At 48.5% G+C, this 21,386-nt stretch overlaps 10 protein-coding genes and 1 non-coding gene across 11 annotated transcripts; 7 read left to right on the top strand and 4 right to left on the bottom strand.

Annotated features, from left to right (window-relative positions):
* Nucleotides 1-681: 681 nt before the first annotated feature.
* FMAN_03824 (uncharacterized protein) lies at nucleotides 682-1,502 on the top strand (the record flags this gene model as incomplete). Its single annotated transcript, XM_041824273.1, has 4 exons — nucleotides 682-738; nucleotides 800-922; nucleotides 980-1,072; nucleotides 1,131-1,502. The coding sequence occupies 4 exons, from the start codon at nucleotides 682-684 to the stop codon at nucleotides 1,500-1,502; spliced, it is 645 nt and encodes a 214-aa protein (XP_041689770.1).
* A 1,400-nt stretch (nucleotides 1,503-2,902) lies between these two features.
* Nucleotides 2,903-3,302, top strand: FMAN_03825 (uncharacterized protein; the record flags this gene model as incomplete). The annotated part of the gene is made up of 3 exons (XM_041824272.1): nucleotides 2,903-3,013; nucleotides 3,061-3,171; nucleotides 3,231-3,302. 3 exons carry the CDS (start codon nucleotides 2,903-2,905, stop codon nucleotides 3,300-3,302), a joined length of 294 nt encoding a protein of 97 aa, XP_041689769.1.
* Nucleotides 3,303-4,169: 867 nt separating this feature from the next.
* On the top strand, nucleotides 4,170-4,285 carry rrna49. Its single transcript, XR_005994041.1, has one exon. It is a non-coding gene; the product is annotated as a ribosomal RNA (ribosomal RNA).
* A 358-nt stretch (nucleotides 4,286-4,643) lies between these two features.
* On the top strand, nucleotides 4,644-6,339 carry FMAN_03826 (uncharacterized protein; the record flags this gene model as incomplete). The annotated part of the gene is made up of 2 exons (XM_041824271.1): nucleotides 4,644-5,170; nucleotides 5,235-6,339. The coding sequence occupies 2 exons, from the start codon at nucleotides 4,644-4,646 to the stop codon at nucleotides 6,337-6,339; spliced, it is 1,632 nt and encodes a 543-aa protein (XP_041689768.1).
* A 216-nt stretch (nucleotides 6,340-6,555) lies between these two features.
* On the bottom strand, nucleotides 6,556-6,996 carry FMAN_03827 (uncharacterized protein; the record flags this gene model as incomplete). The annotated part of the gene is made up of 1 exon (XM_041824270.1): nucleotides 6,556-6,996. One exon carries the CDS (start codon nucleotides 6,994-6,996, stop codon nucleotides 6,556-6,558), a length of 441 nt encoding a protein of 146 aa, XP_041689767.1.
* Nucleotides 6,997-8,218: 1,222 nt separating this feature from the next.
* Nucleotides 8,219-12,171, top strand: FMAN_03828 (uncharacterized protein; the record flags this gene model as incomplete). The annotated part of the gene is made up of 4 exons (XM_041824269.1): nucleotides 8,219-8,474; nucleotides 8,525-8,880; nucleotides 8,929-10,451; nucleotides 10,503-12,171. 4 exons carry the CDS (start codon nucleotides 8,219-8,221, stop codon nucleotides 12,169-12,171), a joined length of 3,804 nt encoding a protein of 1,267 aa, XP_041689766.1.
* A 102-nt stretch (nucleotides 12,172-12,273) lies between these two features.
* FMAN_03829 (uncharacterized protein) lies at nucleotides 12,274-14,205 on the bottom strand (the record flags this gene model as incomplete). Its single annotated transcript, XM_041824268.1, has 6 exons — nucleotides 12,274-12,407; nucleotides 12,458-12,545; nucleotides 12,599-13,474; nucleotides 13,524-13,676; nucleotides 13,724-13,846; nucleotides 13,894-14,205. 6 exons carry the CDS (start codon nucleotides 14,203-14,205, stop codon nucleotides 12,274-12,276), a joined length of 1,686 nt encoding a protein of 561 aa, XP_041689765.1.
* Nucleotides 14,206-14,681: 476 nt separating this feature from the next.
* Nucleotides 14,682-15,319, top strand: FMAN_03830 (uncharacterized protein; the record flags this gene model as incomplete). The annotated part of the gene is made up of 2 exons (XM_041824265.1): nucleotides 14,682-14,951; nucleotides 15,014-15,319. The coding sequence occupies 2 exons, from the start codon at nucleotides 14,682-14,684 to the stop codon at nucleotides 15,317-15,319; spliced, it is 576 nt and encodes a 191-aa protein (XP_041689764.1).
* Nucleotides 15,320-15,917: 598 nt separating this feature from the next.
* On the bottom strand, nucleotides 15,918-17,700 carry FMAN_03831 (related to HOL1-Putative substrate-H+ antiporter-unknown biological function; the record flags this gene model as incomplete). Its single annotated transcript, XM_041824264.1, has 5 exons — nucleotides 15,918-16,262; nucleotides 16,310-17,062; nucleotides 17,109-17,471; nucleotides 17,525-17,595; nucleotides 17,649-17,700. The coding sequence occupies 5 exons, from the start codon at nucleotides 17,698-17,700 to the stop codon at nucleotides 15,918-15,920; spliced, it is 1,584 nt and encodes a 527-aa protein (XP_041689763.1).
* A 647-nt stretch (nucleotides 17,701-18,347) lies between these two features.
* On the top strand, nucleotides 18,348-19,959 carry FMAN_03832 (uncharacterized protein; the record flags this gene model as incomplete). Its single annotated transcript, XM_041824263.1, has 3 exons — nucleotides 18,348-18,717; nucleotides 18,813-19,084; nucleotides 19,147-19,959. The coding sequence occupies 3 exons, from the start codon at nucleotides 18,348-18,350 to the stop codon at nucleotides 19,957-19,959; spliced, it is 1,455 nt and encodes a 484-aa protein (XP_041689762.1).
* Nucleotides 19,960-20,022: 63 nt separating this feature from the next.
* On the bottom strand, nucleotides 20,023-21,133 carry FMAN_03833 (uncharacterized protein; the record flags this gene model as incomplete). The annotated part of the gene is made up of 4 exons (XM_041824262.1): nucleotides 20,023-20,530; nucleotides 20,578-20,771; nucleotides 20,821-20,939; nucleotides 20,989-21,133. The coding sequence occupies 4 exons, from the start codon at nucleotides 21,131-21,133 to the stop codon at nucleotides 20,023-20,025; spliced, it is 966 nt and encodes a 321-aa protein (XP_041689761.1).
* Between the last annotated feature and the right edge of the window lie 253 nt (nucleotides 21,134-21,386).

The following is a 21,386-nucleotide window of genomic DNA, read 5'->3' as shown; positions in this document are numbered from 1 at the left end:
GGGTGACGGAAAGCAGGGGATAACGGAAAGACCCTTCGTTGACTTATCCGTCGGCCCAGTTTGATGCCGAAGGCAAGTGGATCTGCCGTGCTCTGAAGGATTTAAAGGATTCGGTATTTAGCCAAAAGACTTAACCGTCCAAGGACTAAAACAGGACATATCTAAATCTCATAGAAGCAATAGTTCGGCTTGATTAACTTGGTCTAGAAATCTAGCGATCTCCGTACCTTTCCACGTTTGGCAGAATAAGCAGGCGTTGCAGGCTATTAGACAGGGGTATGTACAGCGTCTTTGAAGCATTTGTGCAAGCGAACAAGGAAACTCTTCCTTCGAAGCGGGGGTACGTTCGCTATGACCAATAGGACTTCAACCTCGCAGATTCTTGTAAAAGTTCCGCCTGATGGGTCAATGAATTATCTACAGTTACTAGAACCGCGTAAATACCCTCGATACGAAGTATACGAGCCATCTTGGCAGACCTGGGCTTGGCTCATGTCGGTCACGAATCTACACAGGAAAGGAAGGTGCAGGTCAGATACCTTCGAGAGCAGAGACCTGCAAAAACTATAAAGACCACAACCTTTCTCGCTTTGTTTTGTGTTCGACAGTGTAAGCGACAACGAAATCCTCAAACACTGGTCTTCTCCTTCAAACTTCTCTACAAATCACCCAATACTCAAGATGAAGGCTGTGACCTCACTCGTTCTTCACTGCGCTGCAGTGACTGTCGCTGCTGCGGTAAATCTAAAGCCCCAGTCTAGTCATGAAGACAATCAACATTGTACTGACTCACCTTTAGGCTCTTCCTGACGGTAGCCAGGTGGTTACTGACCCTCTGGAGGGTTATGAAATTGTACCGATGCAATGGAAAGGCTCTATCAAAGAGGGAGAGGCTCCCATTTCTTTGAATGGCACTATTGAGGTAAGACATCTGCGAATACTTTTAGCTGTTTACAACTCTACTAACACTGAGTGTCAGTCGGTTATAGCTCAGATTAAGGAGCTTAACCCGGAGTTCGAATTGCTGGAGGACGATACGGCTGCTGTACCCACGATTGAAGAGCGCAACCCAGTAAGAGATGTCTTCATTGCTGTTTTCTTTAAGCTATATATTCTAACAAATAATCTAGTCCAACATCATTTGCAATGTCGGCGGGCACGGTTATGTCGATGTGCAAGCAGCTCGACGCGAGCAAAGGTACCTTCGCTCCTTGGGAACCAGTGTATGCGGTGTAGGTGGTGGCCCTGGCAAGTGCGCTCGCGTCTCCTGTTCCTATGGCGATGCTATCTGGCTTTGCAACGATAACAGCTTCTACATTGAACCCCGCTGCAGCTACTTAGCTGACTATGTTGATCGCATTATTGCGGCGTGCCAGTCGAAAACCAGCAGCCCGCCTTGTACAAGCAAGCCTTGCCCTCCTAGCTGGACTGCGTACTTCGTTCGGGGCCAGCAATTCGACACTGATAGATACAACGTTATCGTTGGCAGAGACAACTGCTAGTTTGTCGATCGGTCGCATCATGGTTGTGTGAATGACTATGATGAGCGCTATATCGGAGCCTCCTGTGAAGGCGGGAGGCCTGGACTCAGGTCTCGCCAATACGAGACATTGAGTTGCTAGACTAGATTACATTCTTCCGATGCCCTGTCAGGCCCTCGTTCCAATGAAAACACCCTAGATTCTCAATTCTTCATAAAATAACGATTCCATGTGAAAACTTAGAGACAGGCATCTCATATTGGTCTTCCCAGTAATGGGAGCTTGTCACCCTTGTGTTACAAAGCTGTCAATCGTGTAATAACCGGCCTTACTTGGCAAGACAACCTGAAGGGCTTGTGTTCAGGCAATGGCAAAGTAATGATAGGACGAGACGAGCTGTCAAGAAGCTTTGAGGCCTTCTCATTCAGTCCTGATAGTCGTAACGGCTTCCGCCAATAACCTGTCGTGCGTCAGTGAGTTTGCAACAATGGAGTGGTAGCTCAGAGCTCAACGCAACAAATGGCTATTAACAGGTGTACTTCTGGATACGAGGATGTACGTTTTGTTTTGGCAACGACCCCAAGCTTGATGTCTGGGCCATTGGTTAGTCCTATTCCTCGTATTTGAACTGTGAGTTCCGTGATGCCGTTAAGATTTATGTAGGAAACGACTTTCATATGCTGAAATCGCTACTCATTCCCCATTAGTTACATTCCATTAGTCTTATTATCAAGCTCTCCTGCATGCAGAATATATAGTCACAGCCCGGGTTCAGTCCGCGGATTCGAAGAACTCACAACATTATCCAGGAAGAATAATAAGTAGATTCGATATGGTATAAGCTATAGAGACCGGCATATATCCATTATGAGCCTCTAAAATACCCGATAAAGAGTTTGCCAGGTATACCATTAACGTCGGAGTCACATACCCAAGAGATATTTCAGGGGCCGCGTTATCGTAACCTGAGCATCTGGGAAATTCACCGCCGGCAATTTCTGTTCATGGTTACGTTACTATCGGTACTTAACGAGATGTTTACTTTACTGTTTTTGTCATTGGTGGGTAAAAGCGATCTTGGACTTGAAATACTGGAAATGGTCCTATCTTTTCGTATTAGTGAATTATCCTTCAATCACATTTCAACGGCAAGTTTTAAGAGACAAGGGTATGGTTTTAACATAACCTTATTTTATACCAGTTCATTTAATATTATTCTAATGCCATATATATAGCTTTTATGTTCTGAATCTTATTATATGTCGGTTAATTATAATCTACCTTTACGAGCTTTATAAACTTAAAACAAAATTTATAAAACACTTCTACATTCCAGAAACACCTCTTTGTATCTTCAGCAGTAAACCAGACTACATCAAGTTCACACACACTCAAGACGTCTTTACCCCCTTATCTTAAATATGAATCCCAAATACCTCCTCTTCCTTCCCCTTGGGCTTGTTTGCGCCAACCCACTTGTGGCCCGAGGCAAGAATAATGGTTGCCCTTCCGCAAATGGCGGGTGCAGCGGCGTTAGTGATATATTAACTTAACAGCTCTTTTTCTAACATTCGTATAGACATGTATTCACACCGGAAACGGTGATTTTTGTCGCACCCAGTCAAAGGACGCGACATTTGATTTCCTCTGTGGTAGGGTAACTAACAGCAATGGTCTGTCACCTACTGACGTGAGTACATAATTACTACCATAACTATTAAAAAGGCACAATATACTAATTGTTAATAGTGTGGGGGAAAGTCTGGTGCATACTGCACTGCATATGGAGATGCGGAGACCTTCTGCCCTTACTGGGCTTAGAGGTGCGGCGATAGAATGTTTGGTGTAAAGGGATTAAGACTATTGTGAGAGAATAGTCAGTACTATCAGTTATATCTTAAAGTTGCCTCAATCATAATAAAGTACCACTTTTTCTATTAACTCGCTTGCAGATGTCTTCTAAAGTACAATTAACGCAGATTCAAGCTCCAGGATCAACCTTCACTTGGATTACGGCCATACCTTGAGTCTTAGCTGTGATTCATAAGACGGCACAAGATACGTTCAGCTCAGTGAAATCAGTTTACAACTGCACACCTAATAATAACACAGTTATAGCTTTACATGATATACATTATAAAGTCACACATATGCTTGGTGAGTCTCATTGTCCCAAGTTCATCCTCTACGAGATATACTGACAAAGCTTAATATCATGGATAGTCGTAGGACGATTATATAGACCTATAAATCTATGATAAGAAAACTGTCTATTTTGAAAACTGGCCGCTAAGCCGACTGCCAATGCTGAGTCGATCTGGTTCAAGGCGCGGGGATATGTTCAAGTTCAGTCCTGCAATCACTCTAGATATAGCTGTCCAAATTCGACATCCTATGGCTCGTTGCAAGTTTATTAGATTTCATTCAAAGGGGTTAAACTCTCTGGAGCCTTCATAGTCTAATGGCAAAGGTTGCTTATGAGAAAAGATGGTAAGCTCCGTCTCCTTCATAGTTGATCGACAACTCAGCATTGGCGTGCAAGGGATACGCTCGACATCAGGCTTTAGTAATGTCATGAGTCTCTGTTCTCACAACCCTGTCACTTCTGATACTGCGACGACAGTCTCAGTGTATGATCAGCTTGGAACGAGTCTGACATAAGTCCTCACAGCAAGAAGGCTTGTACATACGACCATACCTATCAGAGAACTCGGGATCCCGTCCGCTCTCCCATAGATAAGCTGATAAGGGGCGGATTAGTAGTTGGGTCGGTGACGACCAGCGAATCCCCGCTGTTGTATGTTTTTTTGATGATATCTGCTGTTATATAGCCTTTTGCTGTATCTACCGGGCTGTGACTGGGTTAGCCCTGCGACCAGCGCATATGGGAAAGATAGCATATGCATTTAAATTGATAAGACAATCCTTAACTATATTATGTTAGGTTGGTATTTACTGTTTTTGAGAATGTCGTTAGTGTGTGATCTATATCTTATCTGATCTGGTGGATCCTAGCTGATGCGAGGTTATAGACCGTTATACACTAACGCCGATATCTCCACTTCCGTCATCGGCCAACCCGCTAACGTTTTTTCTCTCATTCTCATCCGCCACTTTTCAACTTGGCATCAATGACATGCACATGCACATGCACGTCCAATCATGACCCCAAAACCGTCACCCAGGCCTCAGAGCCCTCGACGCTCAGAATCAGACGAAGCACCTCTCCTCTCCCGCAGCCCCTCACCTCACTCCCCTCCGCCCCCAACACCGCCCGTATCATGGTCCTCCCTCCCAAACAAAGGCCAACTTGCCGTGATCCTCCTCGCGCGTCTCGCCGAACCCCTCAGCGAGCGCTCCCTAGCTTCATATCTCTTCTTCCAGCTCCAATGGTTCAATCCCGATATTGACCCTTCGGAAATTCCGAAGCAGATGGGCCAAATCATAGCCACCTTTGCAGCAGCTCAGTGTCTTACGTCTATGTGGTGGGGGAGGGCGGCTGATCATCCGAGACTGGGGCGGAAACGCGTTTTGCTGATTGGGCTTGGGGGGTCGTCTTTGTCGGCTTTGGGGATGGGATTTTCGAGATCACTTGGGATGGCGTTCTTTTTTCGGTTTTGTGCGGGGGCGTTGAATGGAAATATTGGGGTTTTGAGGACCATGGTCTCTGAAATCGTTCCTGAGAAGCGGTAAGTCGAGAGAGATCTTGGGACTAATAGCTCACTGACTTTGTGCCTCAAGACATAAAACCAGGGCTTTCCTCCTACTACCGATGTGCTTCAACGTCGGAGTCATTATTGGACCTCTCCTGACAGGTTTCATGGCTGATCCCGTTCACACCCTCCCTGGAATCTTTGGTCCAGGCTCTCTCCTTGGCGGGAAGAAGGGCGTGCAGTGGCTCGAGAAATATCCTTACGCACTGCCAAACCTCTTCTGCTTCTCGATCCTAATGTCAGCCTTTTTTCTAGTCATTCTTGGTCTTGATGAAACACACTCACATCTTCGACATCGGCCCGATCCTGGACGCAAGTTAGGAAAACTTTTACTACGAATCATTCTCCGCCGAAAGAAGAATGAGCATCTTTATAGCTCTATCAATACTGAGGATCCGTCTGAGGAACTGATGGATCACGAGGCTGATGAAGAATCTGGGGAAAGTTCAAGACCAGCTAAAGCATACAGCAAAACGCGCCCTCCGTTCCGAGACGTTCTGACTAAGAATGTCTGTCTTAATATGCTACAGCGCTTTCTACAATCGCTTCACGTCTCGGCATTCAACTCCATTCTTTTCAGTCTTTTACCCACTCCTAAAGCAGATTCTACGGATTTCCATTTACCATTCCGCTTCACAGGTGGTCTAGGTCTGTCAAGTGAAAGAATGGGCTTTGCCAACACCATCATCGGGACGATTGGCATCCCGCTTCAACTCTTCATATACCCTAGACTCATCGGCAAACTTGGGGTAAAGGCTTCATACAGTGCTTTTCTTCCACTGAGCATTGTCGCTTATTTCCTTCTGCCGTATCTTGTGCTGTTGCCAGACAATACCGCTCTGGTGTGGACTTGTCTTTCTGCCGTTCTGAGTCTGCAGGTATTGTCTCGAACATTTGTGAACCCTGCTACTATGATGCTTGTCAATGATTCAGCACCGAGTCCGAATTTGCTGGGTACGGTCCACGGTTTAGCCTCGAGCATTTCTAGTGCGGCTAGGATCATGGGACCAACTGTTGGTGGCACGTTGCTTGGATGGGGTCTTGCTCATAATCTTGTTGGGCTACCTTTATGGGTCTTGACGATTTTGGCTTCGGCAAATTGGGTTATTTTGTGGTGGATTGAGGATGTGAATATGTCTGAATGAGTCCAAGGGCCAGACGAGATCTGAGTTCATTTCTTGGTACAATAGATAGAACTTATTTGGTACAGCGGGTGACTATCGCTATGTCTCCGTAATTCTAGAGCACGTGTTCCTTTTTAGATTCCAGCTAATCGGATGCATGATTTCATTCCTGGCCCTTTCTTTCGCCTCTCAGCCTCTCGTGAACGAAGGTGATAACTCCATCGCATGTTATCGTTCTCAAGCATCTGAATCTTCATCACTATCCTCCTCCACAACAAGGTCAATAACCAAAGCCGCCTTATCACTCAACCTATCCAACTGAAACCCCGCCGCAAGCGCATCCGTCGCATCGTGTATACAGCCCGCAACATCGAGTCCAATATCATGCTCTTTGAGCGCAAGACAAATCACCCTAAAATGCTCATGATGCGCATCCTCATCGTCGCCTGTGTCAAAGATGAGTACAGCATTGCGGTGGATAAGACAGAAATCGTCCTGCACGCCGGGATATTTCTTGATGGCTGCTAGTTTTGCGGGCGTGCAGGATGAGCTGGCGACGAGTCGTGTGAAGGTGCGCGCGTTAAGAAGGGCATCGACGGATAAGGGTGACTTCGGGTCGAAGATAATTACATTAGGAGGGAGCCCTGGTGTTTCTGAAGGAGGGTTTTGTGCTGTCATCGTAGATGTAACTCAATGCGTTGGAGTTGGAGAGGCGTTGGTGATCGGCATTTTGGCGTGCAAAAAAAGTGAGAGCAAATTGGGTTAAGGCGTGATGAGTCATCCTGTTCAGGGTAGGTTAATTGCACTACAGTGGATTCTTTGTTCAGCAATTAATGGCATAGATGATCAACATTTCGCAAAACAGATACGAATTAATTCATCAAGCTTAGAAGATATCTGCGCTTTTCTGACAATCAAGTTTACTTACAAGGAACATATAGAAGAGTGGATATCAGCTAACATCAGTTATCTGTTGCTTGCCTCAACTCAGGACATCAGCGACGTGATCATTCTTTGCAGCAGGCGACCGCTGCAGCAGAACCACTTCAATTCGCTGAGTAAATATAACGATAGTTACAGTTTCTATGAAGCATTGGATTGATTTGGATATGATTTGTTCAGACAATATTTAAGTCGATATAAACATTCTCGTCAAGTCATACTCATAATCAGTTAGTGCTTAACCTCTTCCGACGCGTCTTATCGGACCAATTATAGTCCACTCTGAGAGGCAGCCAAAAGCTTATCTGCGCGCGATGAGATTGAGGCGCAGGCCAGACTGTATGAGGCGTAGGGACCAAGAGAACGGCCAGAACGGTCCCGAACATGCAAAGAAAAGGCCTAAATCGTTATTGCATGAGGCTATTGACGTTTAATTTGGCCCTTGCCTAGATTCTGATCGCCGCGGGGTTCCACTTCGCGGCGCATTGCAAGCACTTGGCTTCAGATGGGGTAAACGCCAAAAATAGCCAATTCTCATGCGCTTCTACGGCTGCTGACCGACTTCCACGAGTTGTTTAATTCCAGTTCTTGCAAGATTCATTAGATAGAAATGACTCAAAATCTCGATATTGGATTGGATTGAATGCCTTGAATCCTAATGATTGGAATGCTCCATAGTAAATACAGTTCGCGCAGCCACCGAGAACCAACAGCCCTATGAGCTTTAGGGTCCTGTTGGTTTACCCCAGACATTCCTCACGACGGTCTGACTGCGCCCCCACATGACTCACTTCCCATGTCAAGGCATACTCGGTGCCTTCCAAATAGAGTGTAGCAAACAAACTCACCTATAACTCTCAGCCCTACATACCGTGTGACTCACGCGGTAGCATTTCCATCTTTATATAAGCTGTCCAACTATCCCAAATCATTTACAGATCTTTCATCAGTAATCATCATGGAAAAGGTACGCAAGACGTTCTTCGACCCTTTGGCTACGTCAAAGGGTCGGATAGCGGAACTACTACAAACTTTGCCCGTTGGCTCTGCACATCCATTCAGCCCCGAGGGCATATTACTATGTCGAACCAAGGATGGTATCGAAGAGATTGATATCTCGAGTTACAGTCAAGACTACTTTTTCAACTCCGTCGACTTGGGAGAGATGAGAGAGATTCTGCTAAGACGCATGAAAGGTTTCAGAGAACATCTGGGTAAGAGTGCAAAATATTTACAGGAAGCTGGCTGGTGCTGACAATGATAGCCGTGTTTGATGACTTTCAGATCATGCAGGCTCCAGCAGCTACCTTCAAGATCCCCGTAGTTTCAGGCCAGATTACCATCCTCGCGGTATCAGAACGAACTCCTACGTATTACGACTTCTGCTTTGCCGATAACGAATGCAACACCTGTTGCTGGCTGGAACGAACGACCTTTTCTGGAATCAAGCACAGCGGCGATCTCCTCAACCAGCAGGATCTTCTGGACTATGTGAGGATAGACAATGATACCCTGACGGAGAAGCCTATCTGTGTTTTTATCTCCGGATATACGAAGACGCAGATCACCAGGTTCTTGGGCACGCACCCAGCATTGATGGTTGCAGATCACGTTGACAAGGTCTGCAGTTAAGTTTCAATGAAAGATAACGAAGCTAATGAGTCCTAGATTCTGTACATCATCCCGGTTCCTTTGGACAAGGCGACTATTGGAGATGCCACTATCTGCTGCCCTCTGGTCATCAAGCGCGATCAAGATTCTATCATCTGCTCTATCCTGCCCAAGGCGACGACTGATAGGAACATGATGTGCGACAGCAGGAAGCTCATCAGCCCTTGCTTTCCTGAAGCTATCAACAGCGCTGATTTCACCATTTCTGAACCTCTTCCTGCTATAGCTGCGGAAGAGAAGAAGATTGAGAAGAATGCTGAGGTGGAAAGTGAGGTACAGGTTTCGGACAAGAGACATGCGATCTTGACCACTAACCCTTCAAATCTTCCCACCTTCCTGGCTGCTTCTGACGCACAGGTTATTCGCTTCAGCACCGGTATCGAATTTATGTCTTCAGATGCGAACAGCTCAGAACAGGACAATTCAGCTGTTGTTCTTCCTTGCATCTTTGGATCTCAACTTCAAGGCCCAATGCTTCTCTCCACCGGCAGCACTCCTTCCAATGTTCCTTTCAAGGATGAGAAGACTCTTTGCGCTTACTACGAACAATTGGAGAGTATTGCCGTGGTAGTCGATGAGCGCATGACCGATAACGCGCGAAACTTGGCTTCCGGTCTACGGATGAATACCCTGTTCATCGTGCAGATCAAGACCAAGGAGAAGCACGAGACCGAAGAACAAGTCTCGGCTGTGTTGAGTTCGGCAAATATTAATGCTGTTACGGCACTTGCGGGACCTCAGTCTTTGATTGTGGGCAATATCGGTGACAAGTTTTATTTCTATCGTGGTTTGGCGAATCACAAGATCTTGGATACGACCAAGTTGAACTTTGGAGCTGACATTACCGATTTCATCACCTCCAACAGCGTGGAATCGCTATTAGCTCCAAATATTCCTCGAATTGTCAATCTCAGTGATGATAACACTATTTATCTCCCCTACTCGGCCCAAGTTGTTCGCCCTCAAGACTTGGCCGGTATCTTCGAGGGTCTCAGCATCGCCGAGATAAACAACATGCACGACGACATCACCGCCGCAGTTCCCCAACTGCAGACCCTCCTCAGCCAAAAGGACCTGCAGCAACTCTCCAAAACTCTGGTCGACACGCTCTCCGCCAAAATTGACAAGAAGATGGCCCCTCTTCGAAGCGAGTACATAGCTTTCATCACCGCCAATCTCCGCACTGATGATCAAGCCATTCTCAACAAGAAGAACAAGATGCTTGGAGATATAAGAAAGGCCAACAAGGAAGTTCAGACTGTCCTTGAGCCTGTGATTACTAGTCTCGCGAATATGATCTCTGTTCAGACGACGTCGAAGAGAACGCATGATATGAAAAGGCTTATGAGACAGGCGCAGATCCAGAATAATGTTGAGGCAACCAAGTCGATGACTTTTGAGAGTTTGACGGGTTTGTTGGAGAAGCATGCTGAGGAGATGGGGGTGATGCTGTTGAACATTGAGACGGTGCCTTATAAGGAGATGCTGGCGAAGTTGAAGGGCACTACCATTGATGCCAAGTAAGTTTACGATATCCGCCCACTTGAGACTTTGTTTACTAACATTACTAGGCCTTGCTGTGCGCTTGACGATCGCATTCTGCATCTTGATGGCTTCGACGCCGGTATCATCATGGAGCAATCCCAAAGCCAACACGCCGGCCCTCTCGTCAGCCAAGCCGGCCCCAACCATCCCATCCTCGCGCTCCCCTACCTCAGCCAACAGCGCGGCGTCGGCTCCATGCTAGCATGGGTCTGCTGGGATGAGTTCGTCAGTCTCACGAGTCCATACAGTATCCGCTGGATGGAGAAGTGCAACGAGTCACACATTGCCGCGCTGAGAATCATGATGAGAGATACACTGAGTCAGGCTGTTGCTTCGCGGGAGTATAACTTTGAAGCGGGAAGTCCTGAGATCGGCCATTTGATGAGTTCCTTGCTTATGGCGGCTATGTCGAAACTTGCTGCGATGAGGACGAGTGCTCCTGTTGTGTTGGATACGGCGGAAGATACAGTTACGAGGTTGATGAGAGGTCTCTTCGGGAACCTGATGACGATTGCGGGGTCGGGTGTGAGGCCTTTGAGTATGGTCTGGCAACTCTTTGGGTTGAATCCTCAGTACGATGTTCCCGTCACGGCTGCTGATTGGGTTTGGTACGAGAACGTCGTCGAGTTGTATCCATACACTGGCTGGCCTTTGAACACGTTCAACGACAATCTGCTCAAGCTTCTTGACAAGATCATCGTGCGGGTCATCACCAAGAACGAGAACGTCGCCGAGATCAAGCAGAGCAAGGCCTATGATATGGTACAGTACTGCAAGCTGCGGAACATCCAGCTTGAGCACTGCCGTACCATCATCACCGTCTTTGAACGAATGCTCACCACGGATGGTATCGATATTGCAGCCGTTGCGGGACGACTTCAGGAGAATGTTCCAAGTGAGCTTGAGAAGCAGACCAAGGGCTACACGAGAATGATACGATATATCGGCCATCTTGCCAGAGGCGGGGCAAGGCGTCCTACAGATGATCTTGTCTACGGCAATGTGTACACCAAGCGCTCAGCTGCTTTCAAGTATCTCAAGATCGCAGTCGCGCTGGCATGTCAAGATAAGAACTGGGATGTCGCAAAGGAAAACTGCCAGGCTGTGATTGACTTGCATACGGAGATTTCTGCCAAGTGGCAGATTCAGCCAGACCAGCTCAAGGTGCAGAACATCCACTACTACCGCGAACTCCTCGATGCAGATGTCTCCGAGGATGCCGAGCAAGACGTCAAGAACCGCACGAGAAAGATCGTCGGGCGAATCATGGACGATGCAGAGAAGAGGCGTATCCCATGGCAAGTCGGCAGCGACGCAGCCAAGAACAACATTGAACCTCTTGACGAGCAGTTCCTGGAGCAAGTCCTCACCGGAGCACGATCTGAAGCTGATAACAAGGCTGTAGTCGAAGTTGTCAAGGAGGAAATGGTTGAAGAAGAGAGCTTTTCAACGTACAAGAGTTCTTTGGCGCCTGCGTTTGTTTCGACGATGGAGAAGGCCCTCTCAGCAGAGGATGTCTGCGCGATAACCAAGATTCCTGAGTCTGCGATGAGGGTGTTCATCAAGGCGCTTAACCCTGAGTTTGAGTGGGATGATTTGGCGCAGCAGTTCAAGATTGTGATATTGAGTTTGTTGCGGGAACGGTCGGGGCGGATAGAGAGCAGACCTGCTGCCAGGATGTTGAGACTACGATGAGCTTCACGGGCAATGGATACGTAATGATATGATTGAGATTTAGTCTACTGTTATTAGTAAATCAGGCTTTCTTATGTATAGCTCGCTCTAATGAAATGATATCTAAAGTTTCTCTGCTCGGGAGTTTCTGATTGTCTTGTCAACTATGCGCATTGCTCGAAGACATTCCTCGTCTCTGTATCGTGGTGCAATGATTTGGATTGCAGTTGGTGCACCGTCGGTGGCCTCGGGAATGTCTGATATCTGTTAGCTACGGTGGAAGAGTCTTTTATGTGGTGAAACTTACAGTCAGGGTCGAATGGGGCCTTGGCCTTGACGTGTTCTGAGTCTTCAAACTTGGAAGAGTTGCCAAAGGGAATAATACCAGCAGGGAACTGTCATCATGTTAGCATGTCCCATTTTCTGACATGGAATGATCAAAACTTACATCCAAGACATTCCACATGAGGGTATAAATAGGAACACCATAAGTATCATGAGGAATAGCCGTAGTAGCAGCTCCAGGAGCAAGGATAACATCAAGCTTGTTATCACGATACGTCTCCTGCCAAGCCTTCAGGTACTCAAAGCGCACCTCATTCAGCCGAGACAACTTTGTAGGTGTATCCAGATCCGGAGGAACAGGGAAGTTGCCGTTGGTAAAGGGGTGAACAGCGATAGCCACAGAGTTAACGAGTGGCTCACCGATCTCTCGGGAAACAGTATCGAGATCAGGGCCCATGATACTGAATAACTGGAATCCGATTCTGGCGCCAAGACCAGCATTTCGCTTAGGATCTTGAGAGAGATAAACAAGCTTATGGCCTGCGTTCTCAAGCGCAGAAGCAGCCTTTGCTAAAGCACGTCGAACAGGCGGGTGCAGAGGATACTCGGGATCTTCAGCCATCACACCAATAGTAAGCTTAGCATCTGCCTCACCAATTTCTCTCCAGGGAATATCTGCAACAGTGGGGTCATAGTTCCAGGGCCGTTGAGCGAGCGTGATCTTCATGAATAGCTCAAGATCTTCGATGGAGTTGGCCATGGGGCCACCGACTGGTGCAATACCAGGGAGATGATCCTTGGGGAAAGGATATTCTGATTGGCCTCCGAAGGGAACGCGTTCGGAGGTAGGCTTGAATCCGTAGATACCGCAGCATAGAGAGGGAATGCGGATTGAGCCAGCGATATCACTGCCAACGCCGAGAGGAGATCCTCTGAAGGCTACGAGAGCGCCTTCACCACCGGTTGAACCACCTGCTGTGAGGCTGGTGTTGTGAGGGTTGAGAGTTCTTCCAAAGATGTTGTTTTCCGAATCTGCCGTCTAAAGGGTGTTAGAAAGTCCATTTGCTGTAGTATGTGGAATAGCTTACCATCATTGTCTGGGGCAGGTTTGTCTTGCAGTAAAAAACAGCTCCAGCGTCAAGCAACAAGTCCACGAGTGCAGAATTGTGATCGGGAATTGGCTGACGAAGAAACTCAACATATCCGACGGTGGCATGGTGGCCTTTAACGCGATATGAGTCCTGTTTTTGTTAGTAGAGATTTTGATGTTGGAGATATTGATGCATACCTTGAGACTAATAGGCAATCCGTGGAGTGGACCAGCCAACTTTCCCGTTGTCTTTAATTGCTGGTCAAGTTCCTTGGCTCTTTGAATGCCCTCCTGGAACATAATCTCAGTCAAACACGAAGTCTACTTCTGTTAGTACAAGTTCCCACGGTTGTCTCAGTGTAATATACCAGTTGTTGAGCGAGACTTGCACGCTTGGAAAACGCCACAGTAACTTCCTCTGAAGAGAGCTCTTGAGAATGGATCTTGCTCAACAACTCAGCAGCAGTGTACCTCTCGGTGATAGCAATCTCCTTCTCCGTCAAAAGTCCAGACTTTTGAACGGCCTTTGTCTCAATAAGCTTGCTCCCATTACCATCTCCAGTATTCTTCAGTCCCTGGAGTTGTTTCTCTGAGAGAAGCCATTCCGTCGGTACAGCATCACGCTGCTTCTCGCGGTGCTGAGCAGCAATGGTCTTCCAGTTGGTAGTGGTAGCAGGCATGATGAATGATGTGAGGATGATGAGATTTGTTGGAGACGCTTTCTGGTCTCTGCATTGTTTTTAATGAGGAAAGAGAGCAGGCGACGGAGTTTCGGAGGTTCTAGATCATCTAATCTCCCCCACAACACGGATAGGTTACCCCATACTGCAAGCCGAGATAGCGTCGCCGCGAGTTTTGGAGGGGTTGTTTTAGCTCCGCGGCGCATGTAGTGCCCTATTTCGGCAGTTGGAGCCGCCGACGTGTCGGCAAATTCATGCGGCATGGAAACGGGGTCTGATCTGCAGTGCCAAACTGTAGTATCATCGGTATCATTTCCGTGGCAGTCATCGTATCAATCCGGGTATCAAACAAGACATGATTTGTAAAGATAAAAGATGCCCTGGTCTTCCATATCAAGTGTACTACGTAGGTTTCAGCAAGATCAGATCTTAGATCTAACACTCCCTGTCCACTCCCCCGGTCCATCACCTTCGGAATGGCTTCTCACGTTCCATCCCCCGGAAACGACTTCTCTCCTTCCGAAGCCGATATTCCATCAATGCGCATGCCGCATCTCGAGTTCATCTACCGCATCGTTGCCGAGATGGACAAAGAGGGGGTTACCGAGATTGCAGGTATCGACGGCACCTCCAAGAGCAGAGTTGTCCTCCCCATCCAAGGAGGGCAAGTAAATGGTCCTCAGATCAAGGGAATCATCGTTGACAAGAGCGGTGCCGACTGGGCCGAAGTCATTAACCCCAATAAGGTGAATACTATGCAAAAAAAGAGGAAAGCTTATCGTCGATTAGCTAGCTGACAGGGGTATAGTCTCTTGTTCGGTTAAACGCCATGTACACGCTGCGGACTCGTGATAACGTACATATCCTTGTTAAAGCACAGGGCATCTATCGTACTGGGCCCGGAGTGGAGGAGCAGGTGGGAGAGCGGGATACCGTTACGCAAGATGAGATGGAGTATTTTACGCATATTAAGTTCGAGGCCCCTGGTGATAGTTCCTATGGCTGGTTGAACAGTGTTGTTGCTATTGGGGTTATGATCATGTCGGAGGGGAGACCAGTCATTGACTGTTATCGGTTGACAAACTTTCCTGGAAAGAGAGCTGCAAACTTGTAGACAGACCTCGGGGATCAAGAAAACACCGGACCTAGATATAAGGCATTAAGATAAACTCGGCAAAATATATCGCAAGCTTAGTATAGGTACCCTAAATTAAGTAGAGATATCCTAAATTTATACCAATTTACCTAAGTCTTTTTATCATTTAGGATCAAGGTCTTGAGCTTTCTGTCCTCCCCTACACAGATAGAGAATTGATATAATAACATAAAGTTCCACATCGCATCATTGAGCAGCAGCTTCGTGTGGGGTTGAATGATCCGGGAATAACTCCTTTTCACACATAATGTGACTCAACGACGTAATGATCTCCCTGGGCTGGGTGAGGCTGAGTCTAAAACGCCGCCGGGTTTCTAAAGGTGTGACATGCCCTAGCGAAGTACGATGCAGCCAATAGGACGGTGGCTGTTTGAGTACGGAAAATTGCTATTCAAGTCCGTTCACTCTAAATGAAACTCGACAGAAACCTCAGTTTTGAGATGAAAAGAGTATGCGTAAATTGATAATGCCTAAACTAACTGCACCACGACCCAATGATTCCCAATATCTTCCATCCAATTCCATCCGAGTGTCATTCATCCACCGTAAAGTCCTGTCAAATACGCGACCGCTTCTCGACGAGCTTCCAATAGCGAGGTGCCAACGCAGTGCGAATCTTCTTGCCGTAGATAATCATGGGCACAAAGAGGGAGCCAATGGCGAATGCAATGCAGCCACTGATGATGAACATATTGGTGAGACCCATAGTCGTCATCCAAGGAACAATGGCAAATGTGACGCCAACAGAGACGGCGTTTCGCAGGAAAGCAATGCCGATGAAGGCTTCGGCGACGAGCTCACGATAAGTATCGATGATGAGAGTGAAGGTGATATCACCGTTGGCACCAAGTCCAAAAGCAAAGAATGCTCCACCGAGGGAGGGATAGATCCAGTGCATGCCCTAAAGAATGTTAGTGAAAGGCACTAAGATCAAGGAGGTCGACTTACGCGAGCAGCTGTTGCGCCAAACATGATGATGCCACCAGCCATGAAAAAGGTAGGAATCACGAGGGGATACAGTCGCATCTCAGGCTCGTAGACACCTCCATTGCGTCGTGCAAGTCGAACAACAGTCCAGTCGGCGAGAGGTCCTCCATAGATACTTCCAAAGATGTTGCCAACAAACGGACCGAGGGCCATGCATCCGATGCCAGCGGTAGTGAAGTTGTAAGGAGGCGCTGAGAAGACAATAGAGATGATTTGCATAAAGATGACAAGCCAGCAGACTCCAGAAGCAAACTGCAGAGCAGTGAACATGACGTGGGGAAGGGTGATGACATGGAAGGGCATCATGAACAAGCGAGGAAGAGATTCGCTCGTCGTGGTGGTCAAACGCATGCACTGACGGTACGAGTTCATGGGGATGGTAGGATCAGTATGAGTAGCGACGGTGACAAGATCACTGCCGACCTTGTTCTTGGAGTCGATGTCTTTCTCGGTAGGGTTGTGGTCTGAACCAGCGTCATCGTTATCTGCCTCGCCGACCGAGAGGGGAATGTACTTTGTCTCCTCAAAGGCAAAGATGAAGACGACGAAGAGAATGGTGAGGCAGATGGACAAGGTGTAGTAAGACCAGCGCCAGCCTTGGTTAGCAGCTTGTGTGCCAGAGGCCATGGGGGTCAGAAAAGAACCGACCATGACGGCGGTGAAGTAGACTGCGTTGGCAGATCCACGATGATGAACAAAGAAGAGGTCCGAGATCTACACCATTAGCAAACGGTCTCAATATCAACAGCACAGGACTTACAGTCATCTGAACAGCGGTTTCGTTGATAGCACCGCCGAGACCGGTGATGACCATGGTGATGATCAGCTCAGGATAGCTCTGCATTCTCGAAGTCCACCACGAGACACCGGCAAGAACAGCAGTAGAGATGATGTACGCAGAGCGACGTCCATACTTGATAGAGAGGGGGATAAAGAACAGACAACCCATGGCTAGACCAGCTAGCTGTGCGGATTGGGCATTGGTCAACTGCTGGATGCTAACGCCCATGTCAACAGTCATCTGCTGCCAAAAGACAGTCTGGATCGAGACATTGGTGAAGGCAGCGACCGTGACGGCGATCGACAGCCCAAAGTTGAAGAGCTTTCGCCATGTAGGCCAATTCTACATCATGTTAGTCAAAGCATCAATATTACATATAGAGAGAAAATGCTTACGAGAGGCTCATTAGGATCCTTGGAGGGCGTTGGCTGAAGAACGAAGCGTGACGCGTCGGTAGCTGACTCTGCTGCGAATCAATCAGTCAAATTGTGATTGACATGAGAGGTTATGGTGTTTTACCCAAGATCAGGCGGGCCTCTCCCGGGATGGGGACGCGATCGGTGGAGGTCATGATGGGACTTGGGCTCGCTTGAAGAATTGAATATGGGGAAGAAAGTGGAGGTTTTTGGCTGCTGAACTGAATCGTACGATGAGAGGCAAGCACAGGGACTATATATCCCCTTCCAAATCTCAGCCGAGTCTGTGATATCAAAAAGGTAGTGCAGGTGGTGTACAGCCACCAACATGCAAAGCACTGAGTCTTGTTGTGCACGAGACAAACTTGATACGGTGGCCGTCGGCCGTTGTCTCTGCAAACTCAATGTCGGCAGTGCGTGCCAATACTGAGGACGGGGTATAGGGGGTCAAGGGTCTGTGTGCGATTAGCTCAATCTCCCGCTATCTCTACCTCTGACGACCCCTGTCCAGGTGGTATCTGCAAATCACGAGCAGAGGCCATCTCCCCGCATTCTCAACTGTTCCCACATACGAGAAAAGTAAACTTGTGTGGCGATAACAAATGTTCCCGCCCGTGGGACGATCTAAACCATTTTAGGGAGATACACGCGCGGCGCCTCTTTCACCCCTTTTCGTCTATAAACTTCGATCCCCAGCCCCGCAGAGTCAGAATATCGCCTCCTTTCGTACACCCAACAATCCCTGAGCCCCTCCCCCAACCCCAAGCCAAGATCTAAGAAGATAGGCAGAGAGAGACACACTATGGCCCGATCTCGTGGAGGCTGCCTGAACTGTAAAGCCCGCAAGCGAAAATGCGACCAGGCTCGCCCGGAGTGCCACGCTTGCTCCCAAAGGGGCATGAGGTGCCAGGGCTACTCGACTCCCCTCCGCTGGGTCAATGGCGTCGCTTCTAGAGGCAGATTTGCCGGCGCTTCTGTCCCCGACGCGTCATTGGTCGCGACTCAAGGGCCTGAGAGCAGTCAGGACCTCAATTCGATGGATTCCGAGACTTCCTCTGCTCCTAGACACGATACGTCGAGTCCTGCGTCGGGCTCAATCTCGTCGTCTGCCTTTTCACCCCAGACCATTGGCGTGCCGTCAGCAGACGCGCAAGACCCGAGATTCCAGAGATGTATGCTGTCATCACTCACTCACTCATTCATTCACTCTACTCCTCATTTTGATACCGAGGTAGTTCATTGTAGTCGGTGCTAATTGTTTCGCTAGTCATGAACAATGGCCTCAATCGGCTGTACTCCACGGAAGCCAGCTCATGGATCAAGCCCTTCTTTGAGCAGATGGCTTATCAGAGCCCAGCGCTGGTCATGATCGCCGGTGCGATACAGCTCTACATGGACGATGGCAATCGGGGCATGTCTGTCAAGTCGATGGAATACACCGACCTGGCGCTGCAGACGTTCCGACAAGAGCTTTCCGCCCGGTATGAGCGAATGCACCTCGCGACAATATGCGCTGGCTTGCTAGTCTGTTCGCTCTGTGTACGTGTTGTTCCCTTTCCTGCTTATTCCCGGCGTGAGTCTCGGAAATTAACACCGTGCAGCTACTGCAGACCCAACCGTGGACAATGTACCTCGAGCTCATTGTCGACGTCTACGACCTCAGGACCAAGCTCAGCACCGTTGGTCAAATTTCCAATGATCTCCATACCCAACATCTCCTCGAAGTTCTTGGTGTGATGGATCTTCCCTCCAGCGTCATCGGTCGAGTAAATCCCTCCATCGGCGTCTGGAAGCTCTTCCGTCGTCTTCAAGATGATCGCGACGAAGGCCGAGCAACCGGTGTAGAAGTCGTATCAGGCATTCCCCGCTCTCTCCTCGATATCTTTGCTAGTATCTTGGACAACGATCCGGAGTATACCGAGACGCGCTTTTGGGACTGGCCGGGACAGGTAGGTGAGTCGCTGCAGTGCCACTACTGGGAATGCTGGCGCCTGGCAGGTATACTGGAAATCCGCCGTCGGCGAAGAATGGAGCGAAAGGCGAGAGGGCTCCCTGACCGAGGGGACGGCACATCAAGGAAAGGCCCAGATACAGAGGTCGTTCTATGCCGTCTCATCTCATCAATAGATGCCCTGCAAAAGGCCTTCGAAGAACCTCGCAACCAGCACCTCCTCGTCCACAATGGGCTTCCGTATGCAGTCGTCAACGCAGGTCTAGAAGTCCCCCTCCTCAAACAACATCCAACCTGGAAAGCAACGCTCGACGATGTCAGGAAGTCGTTACTTGGCACGGATTCCTTTGATCTAATCAACACTATTTTCGAAATGCTCGACGAGGCGTGGGCGAACGGGACAAATAATTTTGACATTGAGAGCGCAGCACGCTCCAGGAACTTTGAACTTGCTATTTTCTAAAGGCGTTGGGGATCATCGGCGCATGATACGCTCAAACTTATGACTCTTCTGTACTATGGACTACTATTTATCGGCTGAAATAAACGACGCAACTCGCTGGATGAGAGACTTTGTATACTCCGTGCTAGGCGCCGAGTAGTCAACCGTGTAGAAAGACACAGACGCCTTGCCATTCTCAACAACGTATGTCTCACCAGGCAGAGAGCAATCACCATTAATGCAAGCGTTCACACCAGCGGCGTAAGGCTTGATGTTGGCCCAAGTAAACGTGCCCTTCTCTTTGTCAAGGACAGCTTCGTTGACGTGAGCGTTTCCGGTGAAACGGGTCTGCACGAAATCCGGGTTCTGGTACTTCTTGGTCAAGACGGGGAGATTGACGCTGACGCCGTAGCCAAGGGGGAGAAGAGGGCCATTTTTGGGGGAGGTGGCGATGAAGTTCTCGACGAATTTGACAGAGGCTTGAGCGGCCCATGTAGCAGGGTTGGTTTTGTTCTTGACTTCAAAGTAGGGGACCTCCTGGTTGCTTGCTGAGATCGCAATGGCAGGAATTCCACGGTTGGTAGCGGCATATCTATACGTCGTCAGTTCGGACATCTGTATGGGATGGTTATTGCTTACGCTGCGCCTGCGGTTCCAGACAAGGTCCACACGAAACCACCCAAGTTGGTTCCGTAGTTGGGTCCAGTAACAACAAGGTCAGGAACGCTAAAGTTGGCGAACTTGGGGAGGACATAGTCCAGAGCGACGAACGTGCAGGCGGCGGGCGTGCCGTTGTAGTACCAGATCTGGCTGTCCTTTGGATCGTGTCCAACCTACGTCATGTCAGAGGCCAATTCGAAGAGTGATGCTTGGGGAGCGTACTGAGGGTGCGCCCTTAGGAATCAAGTCATACTGCGATGGTGCAGTCAAGTTCCCTTCGGTAGTGAAGTCAGAGGTGCCGCCTTTGCCACTCTGCTTTGTCGCAGGAGCAACAACCCAAACTGCAGACATGTTAACATTGCTTTCCCATGTTACGAAAGCGTATCCTACCGTTGTGACCCTTCTCCTTGAAAATGCGATACATCTCGCGCAAGTTCCCAGAACCGAACCCATCGTCATTGCCCAGCAAAATGTTCAGTGCATTAGCGCCCGAAGAGAGCAGGGCTGCTCCAGCGATGAAGGAAGACAGACGCATTGTCACAAAGGTTCAGGGTATGCTGTTGATGTAGTAACGCCAAGTGCCAGAACGAGAGAAGACGTGCCCCAAAACAATCAATTGAGTGCTCACGACGATCTTTTATCTAGACAAAGTCAACGGAGAGCGGCCATGTCCGTTATCGCATTGCCAAGCCTTCAAAAGTTCCCCTGTCTATCATTATAGTATCTATCGCTCGCGTGCTCTCCTTCCAAAAGTGGACAAGGTGAGGAGACGATGAATCTGGGTGCAG

Source organism: Fusarium mangiferae, assembly GCF_900044065.1.
Source record: "Fusarium mangiferae strain MRC7560 genome assembly, contig: FMAN_scaffold017, whole genome shotgun sequence".
NCBI lineage: Eukaryota > Fungi > Ascomycota > Sordariomycetes > Hypocreales > Nectriaceae > Fusarium > Fusarium mangiferae.
This window is presented reverse-complemented; position numbering and strand designations above follow the sequence as displayed.